General features: G+C 36.8%; 2 protein-coding genes across 2 annotated transcripts; both read right to left on the minus strand.

Annotated features, from left to right (window-relative positions):
- Positions 1 to 2,240: 2,240 nt before the first annotated feature.
- Positions 2,241 to 2,654, minus strand: LOC130723386 (uncharacterized). Its single transcript, XM_057574452.1, has one exon. It carries the CDS (start codon positions 2,652 to 2,654, stop codon positions 2,241 to 2,243), a length of 414 nt encoding a protein of 137 aa, XP_057430435.1.
- Positions 2,655 to 7,752: 5,098 nt separating this feature from the next.
- On the minus strand, positions 7,753 to 8,825 carry LOC130733555 (LOB domain-containing protein 12-like). Its single transcript, XM_057585779.1, has 2 exons — positions 8,537 to 8,825; positions 7,753 to 8,128 (listed from the first exon to the last, which is right to left on the minus strand). The coding sequence occupies exons 1-2, from the start codon at positions 8,696 to 8,698 to the stop codon at positions 7,784 to 7,786; spliced, it is 507 nt and encodes a 168-aa protein (XP_057441762.1). The 5' UTR covers positions 8,699 to 8,825; the 3' UTR covers positions 7,753 to 7,783.
- Positions 8,826 to 12,434: the final 3,609 nt, after the last annotated feature.

The raw sequence follows: 12,434 nt of genomic DNA on the forward strand, positions 1-12,434 counted from the left end.
AAAGACATAGAAGAAGTCGACAGATCTGACGATCAGAAGTGAGGGATAGTAACTATACCTCGATGTCTTCGATTAGCAACGAACGGCGGAACGATCGGGCAAGAAACGGCGAAAATCTTCTTCTCCTCTCCTCTTCCTCAAGCTCTCGGCCTCTCTCTCTCAAAGGTGGGGAATTTTTTGTTTTTTTTTTTTCATTTTCCACCTATTTATAGGATTTGGAAAATGCGGAAAAATGATTATTTCGCGATTCCGATTTTTCCTACTGATTCCAACGTATTTTAGACACGATATTCTTCCCGCTGAATCTTCTAATTCTTCAAAGAAATATCAGTATGATTTTTGGTTTTCGAGGCTTGTTTTTAAGGCTTACCGGCATTAAAAATGCACTTTATGCACTTTATGATATTGACCTCGGATGCAGAAACTTCCTTCTGAAGAAAGATCGGAAACATCAAGAGAAATGGGTGTATGCAAGTGGAATCTTCGATTGAAGCTCCGAATAGAAAAAGTCTTCATCGTCCGTAGATTTTAGGGTTTCTGAACTATCAGGGATTCCGTTTCGGCAAACTTCCGAGAATTGGAATTTGACGTTCGTACATTCCAGGGTTTCGCGTCGAAACGCTTGTTTATAGACGAATAAGAGAAGTTCTAACATTTCTCTGAAGATTTTTGGAATTAGTTTCCATCGTGCCTTAAAGAGTAAATTAGCTATTTACTAGTGTCTTTGACCTGGGCTTAGGCGAATATTAGTCGTGCTATAACTCTTATCGGTTTTGATACAATCCTTGAACTTTTCCTGAACCTTCTCCTTCATAAATCTATTTCATCCAATAAACTCTCGTTCAGGTTTCCCTTCACGATACATCGAACTTATTCGTTAATAAGGAATTTCACTAATTTATTCTAAGCTTAAAATCTTGGGTCTCACATTACTACCCTCCAAAAAGAAAGTTTCGACCTCGAAACTTACGCTTCAGTAAAGATTCCGGATATTATTCCTTGATCTCTTCCTTAAGTTCCCATGTCGCATCGCCTATGTCCTTGTTCCAAATGGCTTCCTCCGGGCTAAACCCTTCGTCACGCATGACAAGTCGTCCTTCTACTCGATGTTGTCCGACTCCATCATACCTTCTCAAGAATCTTGTTTCCCAAGCATTTGTTTCCAAAGTCCAATACCAGCCATGATTCCAAAAACCATTCCCCAATATAAAGCTGATCAGACTTATTATCAAGAAAATGAGAGTTTGAAAAATTTACTGATACGGCCAATGAATCATTTCCACCATGACAGCTTCAACATCTGCACTTGCTGAAGTGTTTCAAAGACCGGTCGTTACCATCCAACAACCAGCAAGATACGATTGAGGTCTATCCTCTCAATCGATTTACACACGCGGTATAGGTCCATCCACCAAACCGACAATAGGCACAGTTAGGGTCCATCCTCCCCAAAGGCCAACAAAATACAAATTAAACAAGTGTCATGCCCATACTGAAACACACTGATCGGCGTCCCGCCCAGGTGATCCAGATGCAACATCACAAACTCAGACACAGGAAAACAATGGACTTCGAGTTCAAGGATTCATTCCACCTATTGACTCGCACGGTGGCCCAATCCACCACCTCGCCCGCTCGATGATACCTGCCACCATCGAAATTGTCCGATCTGTGGTACTAACACCGTATAAGATCGTTGGTTCCAGCCAACCAAATCCTGCTTTTCCTGATGGTCATCCACCATCTCGTTCTGAACAATGGCCCCATCCACCATTCTTGTTCAACTGACGACTCCATCCAGCGCCAGATTTGTTCGATCTATGGCAAAATCGCCGTATAAGATCGTCGGTTCAGTCCGCCTCTTGATCTTACCAATGGTTTGGTTCCACCATCTTCCATCCATGAGGGTGAACACAACATATAACCACTAAGTAAAAATTCAACGCAGGGAAAGTATTGACTTTGCCAGTGTACTTCCCCATCTATGTGACTCAATAGCGAGTCTTCAACTCCACAAAATGCATCATGCATAAGTCTAGTTCCTTTCAAACGTAACGTAGATTATAAGAAAGTCTTTCCCAAAAGCATCAACGGGGTCTACATCTTCTGTCTAGTAGTTTCATCGCAAAGGTAGTTCTATTACGACATAAGTGGTTCGAAATATAATTACAGACAACTAACAAACAAGTTCAAAACAAATGGTTCCAAGAAGTCCTCGTTCGAATTCCACCAATTCCTAGCTAGTTCCTTGCTCCGGCGGCTTTGTCCGCATTCAAATTGTATACCCTTCCACCAGTCGCAGGACGTTTCCCCCTTGCTGTGTTCACCGACGGTTCAGCCTTTGGCATCTCGCAATCCTTAGCTTGATGGACTGGTTGGTGGCACCTAAAGCATCGCGTACTCCTGTTCTTGCACTTATCAGCAAAATGTCCAGCCTCCCCGCATGCGAAACACACCACCTCACGCTTCGGAACTTGTCCTCTCTCTTCCCCCAATGCAGTCACCATCGGCTCGTGTTGTCCTGGTGCAGAATTATCCCCTGCATAACGGTGATATGGCTTCCCCTGTCGCAACTTTCCCTTTTCTTGTTGATTCTGCAAGTTCAACCTCATTGGTCCCCCAGTACGTGCGCTGCTAGCCCTCTTGTTCTTCATGATTTCCACTTCCGTGGCTTTCTCAACCAAAGACTGGAAGCGCATGATTCCCAACGGTTTCATCGAGTCCTCAATGTCAGGCCTCAGCCCATTCACAAAGCGTTTGCACATGTAGGGTTCATGAACCCCATTGCGGAAGAATCGGAAGTGTTTGGCCAACGATTCCAGCTTAGCAGCATATTCCGGAATGGACATGCTCCCCTGACGAAGAGTCAGAAACTGTGCCTCACGCTCGTCACGAGCACTATCTGGAAAGTACTTCTCCAGAAAAGCAGCACGAAATGAAGCCCAGTTCACTTCCACATTATTCGCTTCCATCATTCCTCTGGCGCCCCTCCACCAGTATTCAGCATCTCCCAGCAGCAGAAAGGTTGCCATGCCCACCTTGGCACCCTCAGCAATTTGCAACACGCCAAATATCTTCTCAATTTCCTGGATCCAGAGATCCGCTTTGTCCCGGTCAGTACCACCCGAGAACTTTGGTGGGTCTTGCCTCCTGAAGTCATTCAGGCCTTTGTTCTGGTCCAGTGTCACTTCCCTCTGACGTTGATGCTGATCGTGTGCCTCCTCAGCAGCACGCCTCATAGCATTATCGTTCGCTTGTGCAGTCACAGTTTGGGCCATAGTGGCCATCATCTCAGCTAATTGGTTAGCGTTCACCATGTTCTGTTAAGTCGATCAAACAGTTAGTACTCATCATAAGATAGCATCTAACATAACTATGCAATATGATTAAGCAATAACTTCAATCAATTCTAAGCGAAAAATCGCTTGCAGACAATCAATTTTTACTCTTTACAGAGTCACACAACCTAGCATAGAAGACCTATTCCCCAACAAGCTCTGGTAATCTCAACCGGAGCTCTGATAAATATAAACTTAAATGTGCTTCTCAATACTGGTGTATCTTGAAACAAAGAACTTGAGTCAATATTTGTAATTATGTATAGTATTGAGATCTGTCATTCTTTACCAGTTTTGGTAATGTGAGACTTCTTCAATGCGTTTTCTTAACCTCCATCTTTCCTTACCTCATCACAATAAACTCAACAAGAGGGACATTAAGGGTTGTGATGAAAAATCTTAAGAGAAATTGACAAGTGTCCAAAAGTAATTAATAAAGAATTTTAACTCTTTCACAGTGAACTGAATCTGGTTTGATAACGTCAACATGATAAATAATTAACAACACTAAATTATTAATCAAAACAGAAAATAATTACTGGTTAACTGAAATTAACCTTTTAAAAAACTTTTGAAATATCATTTATTTAAAATATCCAAGAGATTTCATGGCAAAATTAATTTGATCGTATCCACATGGCGGCAGGCAAAAAATATTATGGATGCATGCATAGCTTCAAGTTGAAGAATGAATATGGTCTAAGTCTAACCTTTTCTCTTTGTACATAATAATGTTGATTTGTTTGGTTTTGAAGCAAAGTGCTAGCAAATCTTAATTACTCAGAGTCTCTGACTTATTAAAATAACTGAAAGGAAAAAAGAGAAGTCAAAGGAAAAGAAATGAAGAAAGTGACTCAGTGGCATATGAATTCCAAAACAAAGCTACTTTTTGGAAGTACTGTCCTCGAGCCCTCAAAAGAGAACTGAGGTTCCCAGCCACCGTCAAACAGAAAAAAAGAAATGAGGTTCCAGTACTCTTACTTTCATGTCTCCACAAAGAGGCAGAATTTCATATTAATTGTTATTTGTCATGTGATGAACTTAATTTTCATGTTCTATTCAACTCTTGTTATTTGTATTTTAATATCTTTTAATTCTGTCACAGTATGCTGATCAGAGAGGGTTAGCGGATATGATTGAAAAATCAAAATGGTATATCCACTTAAGCATCTATCAAATTTTATAAGGAAAAAGTATTGAAAGAGTCATTTTCTTTTTTATAACGGATCTTTGTAAAAAGCTTGGATTCATGAATGTGATAATGCACGAGGAATTGTGAACTTATGTCTATTTGATTACCGTTTTACAAAGTAATTTTTAATTTTTATAGATAAAAGAAGAAAAAAAGTTATTTGATATGTTTTCTGATACCCGATAACTATATTCGCCGAACAAGTATTTACCTATTATTTAGGAATCACCAGGCGAAGAACGGGTCTTCGCATCTCTCAACATCAACTTTCGTGCATGCCCAGAGCTGAGGGACTATTGTTCTGGTACCAGATGATATTTGTATATGGTTGGTGTCAGTTATCACCACTTGGCCTAGGGCATCTATCAATACCTCTCGCCGCACATGTCCACATACGCCCAGAGTTCAGAACTAATATTGTTAAAGTACTCAGTAAATACGAATCTTGCCAAATATGCCCATGTACCACACTATCAAGCCACCGCGTCCGGCCGGTAGGTAGTTCGGGAGAAGGTGACATACTAAGCCATAACCAATCAAGTCTTTAAACCAGATTAACGCTTTCCTACCAAAGCTAAATCACTGACTACGAACTCACAAGAGACAACCCTCGCATTGTACCTAATTGCGACCCTTTGTTTTGTCACCGCTTCACGAATGTGGATTGCGTTCCTTCTTTCTTCGAGGAGGCCAGTTGGTCTTCAATGATCAATTTGTCACGGGTTTTGTCCGAGAAGCAATCAACTCTTGCAATTGGTTCTCTAATATGTTGGAATGACGTCTTTAGTACCATATGTATATGAGCCGAGGGACTATTTTTCTTGTACCCAGTATAAACGAGTCTCGCCAACCGTCAGGCATCGCGCCCGGCAAACAGTTCAGAAGAAACCAATATGCTAGGCCATAAGCAACCAAGTGTTCAAACCCGATTAACGCTTTACAAGCATCCCTCAGGCCGTCAGGCGACATCCTTTGAGAATGCTCTCAGATAGAACTCCTCTGAAAATTGTTGATTTTCACATCTCAACCAAGTCCATTAAAGGGCATTGATATATATTCACAATTAATTAATCACATTTTGATTAGTGACAAACCAAGTTAGCAAGAAGGTGAACTTGTCTATTTCCATCTCCTGGTGAAGTGAGATACTGAACTAATGGGGCATGTCTAAGATAGCCGTCCAAGATTTGGAATCATCCATGCTAATAAGGCCAAATTAGTATGATTAATCTAATTTTGTATTATTCCAAAACTCCCAGCTACACGGGTTTTGTATTTAATTAGAAAAAAAACTAACAGCAACAGGGTACCTATTAATGAAGTTCACACACTAACTGTAAGAAGAACAACCAACTTCAACCCCTTTGGTGCTACCTCCCACCAACAGCAGGAATCCAAATTCTCAAGTTGCAATACGAAAGAATCCAAAATGTTCATTAGTTTTCATCTGAATAAATACAATTTCACTTGATAATTTCATTACTTAATAATTAATATTCACATCCAATATCTCTTTGTTAATTTCCAGGTGATTGAAAATTAGTTGTAGTTCTATCCATGTTCATCAAGTAAACTAAGCCACATTCAAGTATGTTGCTTATTTTGTTTGGGGTTGAGTATCCTGAAATTACATTGTCACATCATGTGATTGTGAAAGTTTGTTCCTTGTAAATGCATTTAAAACTATTAATTAGGAGAGTCTTTCCCTATTGTTATATATCTAGAACACTTTATTAAATTTTTCAATTCATTGAAATCACATTAAGTAATATTAGTTCATTCAAACTATAGATTAATATTCATCTTATAATCGACATGGTTACAATACTTTGACGGTATAAAATCACACTTTTGCATACAAAAGTATTCAACATTAAAACATAAAAATATTCTTATAGTTCATATATAGTGTTTCCCACTTTTATATAAAATCCATATGTATTTAACATCAGAACACGAGAATATTCTTATAATTTATATAGTGTTCCCCTTTTGCATAAAAATGATACAATTCTAGCCTAGAAGACAATAAATGAGCAACACATCACTATCTGTTCATTATTTTATTCGTATAGGCTTAAGATTTGTCTCTTTCCATATATTGTGTGTCGTCCCTTTTTGTGCAAGTACATTTTTACGGTCAAATCATTTAGAACTCGTTGTGTTGTTGCCTAAGGACAAGGTTGTATTCTTCCTTCGTTCCACTTAGGCAAACCATTTCATAACATATTCTTGATAGCCACAACCTAACGAAATAAAACTCAATAGGAAAATCATAGCGTCAACAAAATTAGCGTCGGCCTCAGGACAATGCAAATTTTTACTCTAAATTGATCATCTCGTGTTGATTTTTTTCAAATGATTTTTTGGTAAACTTTCAAATGAAATTAAATAAACACTTTTTAATTTTTTCGTAATTCCAATCACTACTTAACATTTTTTTAGGTTTTTCTATTCGTGAACATTCACATACTAATAGGATAAGTTCTTTCAGCTACGGTTTTTTTCATACATAAAACTCAAACCCGAGATATATTTTAGAAAAATTAAGCATAAATGAATGAATTATTTTGAATACACTAAATTTCTAAAAAACAACTAATTATGGGGAAAGCCAAATTTTTCCAAGCACATGTAGCAAACAATCATGCAATCGTGGCTTAAATCATCTCACTTTTCCATTTTGGTGTTTACTAGACTTATAAATTTGTCTTTCTAGGTGGTCATTGTTTACATAATTATCAGAATGTTTGCCATTTTTTAAACCAACCACCGACCCTTGCCTTATTGGCTGCATTAACTTAGAACACCTTAATTATTTGTCTAACATGTTACTGATTCAGAGAACACAATATTACTTCATTAGTACTTAATCACATGCTAGAGTTGACCCTAGAAATTAAAGACCTTCCTATGCCTTCTAACTCCACAAATCATAAAAATTGCAGAGAACTTTTCATACTTTATTTTTAAACACAAGTATCTTTCGAGTTGATTGAGATTTTTCTTTTTAGGGGCAGTAAAATTATCTCTATTAAGTATTTAGTGCAGCTACATTCACACGGATTTAAAATCAAGACCTATGCTTAAGGCCTTAAGTTATAACAACTTTGTATCAATTAATCTACGCGTTTGATTCTATTTTTCACATTTCATATTTTCATATATGCATGGAAGATAACTTCTGCAAATCATTAAAAAAGAAAAGGAAGGTACATGGGCTAAGAACAAATAACAAGTGACTAAATTTCATTCAAGAAACCATGTCATGTCCATAGATGTTCTCCCTCTGGAGAGAATCATAAATTACATTGCTAGAAGAGCCAAAATTGAGGTACTGAGAGAATTCATCTTGTAGAAAGTAAGGTTTCTGATCTGGGTTATTAACTTCTGGGGTTGGAACCACTGGCTCATGTTGTTGCATCTGGATGCAGAGTATCTCTGTTTGAGCAACTGCAAGCTGCATTTGAAGCTCAGAAACCTGATTTTGCAGGTAGGATATGGCTCCTACACAGCCATACACAGGGTCCCTCACTCTTGCATTTGCCTCATACACTAAACTGCTCACTGCATCTGCTCTCTGGTGAACAGGAATTTCCTGAATCATTGTATGAAAACGAACCATTTAGAACAATAGCAATACAAAACATTATGTCATGTTTTAAGTAAAAAACTTGAACATACAAATACTGAAATACACATCTAACAAACACCATTCCCAAGAGTTTCTACTCATTTACTTCTCGGTCTTCTATTCTTGTATTTTTATTTCTACGTGTGTTTGTGTAAAGTCCCTTAAACACCATTCCCAAAAGTTTCTTTTTTCATTTTTCTTACATTAGCTAGTTAGAAGCAGAACATAAAAGTTAAAACAGCTACCAATATTTCAGCTTTTCTATTCTCTTTGGTTCTGAAAATGATGGATCAACTAACAAATGAATCTGTTTATGTATCCACTTTCATGATCAAAAGAAAGCGAGTGGAGAACAGAAAGAGTATGAGGTACCTGCAACATCTTGCTAACATTGCTTGCACCAAAAACCTTGTGAACTATGGCAAACTTTTGGGGTTCATCAGCAGGGAAATAAGGAGCAAAGGTGCAATCCTTTGTGCAGCGGCGTCTCAAGAGCTTGCATGAGGCACAAGGAGAGTTCCCAGTCCCACCCATTTTTCTTGTTTTGGAAACAGAGAAGAAAGAGACACTAGCTAGTTTGGGGAGAAAAAGCAGGAATCTACAACAGAGGAAGTTAACAGAACACAAAACAGAGGATCTGAGGATAATGAGACTGAGAGTGGGAGTGTTATGGGTATTTATAATGGCTAGAGAGTGTAAGAGGAGCCACGAGCAAGTTCTGCACTAGTATTACAATCGAGGTTCAAGTCACATCACACTCAACTACTAAAGAAGTTTATTAATTTGTGATTAAATAAAAATTCATGGTTGGCTTATTTAGTGCTCTCTGTTTTTAATTTTTCTTTATCCTTTAGGTTATTCCATGATTTGATTGATGTGTGATGGATATAGGCTGAATGTTATGGTTGCACTAGCAATATCCACAAATGTGCTTAGTGAGGAACGACGTGATGTACTTGCAAAAGACATTATCACATTAAAGTTAACTTCTAGATTAGAGAAAGAATCTTAAAATCTTAGAAGAATATTTAAGTAGAAAAATAAGGAATACTTATATAAATGAACAATCAAACTATTAGTTATAGGCATGATAAGAGTTGTAATTGAGCATCGATCCTCAAAGCAGTCTTTATATACGACTTTCAAGATGATTGCAGTCATTTAGTACGGTGATGGATTTGTTCCACTCAACTATCTTTAAAACGAGATGAGTCTCGCTTTGGTTTTCGGAGTTAGCCAACATGATATTCACTTGGTTGTGAAACATTTGGATCGTCCAAGATGTTATTGGGCCTTATGCAATTTTAGACAACCATGCTCTATCCCTTATTTTATTTGTTTGTAATATCTAGACTTAATAAATGGAATTATTTTGCCATGCTCAACCAGTAAAGTGCATGGCGTGACAGGACAAAGAAACAGTAATGATTTTCGTACAAGCATAACCAACGATAAATATTTAACATGAGATATTGTGCGGTTTCAAACTAGTACAAGAATCGACGTAAAGTTTTTACCTGAAAATTTATGCGATTCCTGATGGTTTTGTTAAGAGTTTCAAACCGCCAGAAACACATTTTCTCTTATTATTTTGCAGGTTATGACGGTCAAAAACTACTACAATCTACATATATCAATGGTATGTTGCGCATGTTGAGGGTCTCATATCGAGGCTCACTAAAAAAAATAGGTAAGAGGTACATATTTAAAGCATAATATGCAAAATCAACTATGACCAATGAAATATTAGTGTCAAAAACTTTTCAGAGGTAGAAGTAGGGTGTTTGAATATTATTCTGTTAAGAACTTAATTTTCATTTAATTTTTTTCAATCAACTAACATTAAACAAATGATATATTCAAAAATCAAAATTAGAAATGCTTGTTTCACAAAAATGTTTTTTTTTTGTGATGCATGAAATGGTGGAGTAACTTGGTAGGGTTATGATTAGTCTCCCAAGGGCGAGAGGGAATAAAACAAAGGGTATCTTTGACTACGCCTAGCCAAATAAAAAGTAGTAGTGGAATTAATGTGATAGGCAAGTTTAACAAGTATGGCTTCCACGTTGTTTTAAGAGTGAGTGGTTAATTAGTTGCCCTGTTTGAGTCAAGGGCACAGGACGTTGAAAGCACCGGCCGGTAGTTACACTACATGGGAAGAAGCTAGCTGCAGGCTTATCAACATGAATGTTTGTTTTGTTGACACACAAAAAAACACAAATATTCACTTGAATATTGCACACACGTTATCACTTCACTAACATATTTAACTCTCTCCTTCTCTTAGTTTGACTCAATTCATTGGTTATTAGCTCAACATAGTCGTTATTTATATAGAAATGCCTTCTTTTTTTTCAAAGTTACATTGGAGAGGTAAATGCATGCATGAGTATGGAGGATAAATGTCACCAATATATGAGGAGTTTAGAGTAAAAGAAACAATAAATAATTAATAGTATTAAATTTAAAAAGTTATTATGACTGACTGTTTTCAAATTAGGTGAAGATGACATTGATATATATCATCTGTAATCCCGTGGTATGGAACAAGCTTCCACCAATATATAGATAAGAGACCATGGTCATTTGAAATTTAATGGCACCAATCCGATCTAAAATCCAAATGCCATCTCTGAAGTGCAGGTGCCAGGATAAATCCTTGAAATTAAAAGGATAAAATAATTCTCTCAAAAAAGATTGGCTTATAATATATATAGAGAGAGTGAGTTAAACTAATCAATATTTATCACAACTAAATCTCAAATTAAAGTAGTTTCAAAAAAAAAATCTCAAATTAAAGTGCTTTGTCAAATCGACTTGCGTGATTTGTTTGTAGCCTAGTGAGGAGATCTCCATGAGTTTTAAAGCATATCTAGCCCAAAAATTATGAGTACTTTTTGTGCTCTTGTGAGAGCTTTTGTTGAGCTACGATCAACTCAAGTTCTTATTTAGTCATATTTGGATTTGGATTATTAATTTTAAAATGTTTTTAAAAAGAGCAGTGTTTTTTTCCCTAGATATCTAGCGTCCATGCATGTACCTACATAGGCATAGTGATTATTTGTTTCCCGCTTCTATAGGACCCAAATCAGCTTATAGCATTGTGATGATCTTAGACCGATCATGAATTGAACGCTTACTTCATCTTCCTGGTAACAGACAACTTTGAATAAGATCCTCCATAGTCCATATCATGAAAATCATATTTTTGACTTCTCTTTCCTCTAAATCGGAAACTCAAAAACTACTCGCAAGTTTATCTCCAAATTAAAGTTGATTCTAATTTTAGCATCAATTGTAGAATTGTAGAACGGCTTATAAATATGTCATTATATGTGTAATTTGAATCACAAAGATGCCTTGCCCAGCTCATCGTTATTACATTATATCTATAGTCATGTCAGTTTGTTAGATTAGTTAGTCAATTATTTTGAAAAAAAAAAACGATTAGTAGCAAATGGAAGATAAGTTCATGCTACTACCCTATATAATTACACAATAATATAATTGTTGTGAAGCAAAGAAATTTTATAGAAGCTCCAACACGATATTAATGAGATTCCTGACATACAATTAAGTTGTAGGGATTATTATAAATGAAGCTCATTTCGATGGAGATTACTAGTACTATTCAAACCCTAGGCTATCCTCGCATTAATTGCCTCACATGATTCAAAGCTTCCTTTTCATGTCTTTCAAAATAAAACACCTCTCCTTTCATGGAATGACGGTCTCCTATAACTTCATTTTCCAAAACCCTAATTAATATTAATATATACCTAAATTTTTACCAATAATATATTGATGACATGAGTGATATCAAGTGTGAATAAGTTTCACATTGGAAGAAAAGGATAACTTTGAACAAATTATAAGTGAGATGACCCATAAACATAATGCATATGCCTTAAAGTTTTAGGTGAAAGATGTGGTGTTCAACTCACTTGTGGTTTGCTCTTTAGTCCAATGTGGATGATCCCATAGTTAAATCATCTCCTTTAATTTGGCCAAACAGTAATATCAGAGCCGATAATTGTTTGACCGTGGTGACTGACTCCTTGTGTCGAAAGTCTTCTTGACAATGTTAGTAACCTGCAGGCGGCGAATCCCGTTGATTGGCCAAACGACGGTGCAAGTATTTAGAGGCTCAAGTATTTGGAGACTTCCGCTTTCGTTTGAGATGGACTCACACTTGAAGGAGAAATTATTTTGATATCAAGTATATGTGAGTAAGTCTCATATTGAAAGATAATGTTAACTTTTAGCGGTT

The sequence above is a fragment of the Lotus japonicus genome, chromosome 1, assembly GCF_012489685.1.
Source record: "Lotus japonicus ecotype B-129 chromosome 1, LjGifu_v1.2".
NCBI classification, from domain to species: Eukaryota; Viridiplantae; Streptophyta; class Magnoliopsida; order Fabales; family Fabaceae; genus Lotus; species Lotus japonicus.

Excerpts from the sequence above, each read along its gene's own strand:
- LOC130733555 (XM_057585779.1), bottom strand. The coding sequence starts at position 8,698 with ATGGGTGGGACTGGGAACTCTCCTTGTGCCTCATGCAAGCTCTTGAGA. Across the intron at positions 8,129-8,536 it reads ATGTTAGCAAGATGTTGCAG|GAAATTCCTGTTCACCAGAG; the intron begins GTACCTCATACT and ends ACAATGATTCAG.
- LOC130723386 (XM_057574452.1), bottom strand. The coding sequence starts at position 2,654 with ATGAAGAACAAGAGGGCTAGCAGCGCACGTACTGGGGGACCAATGAGG.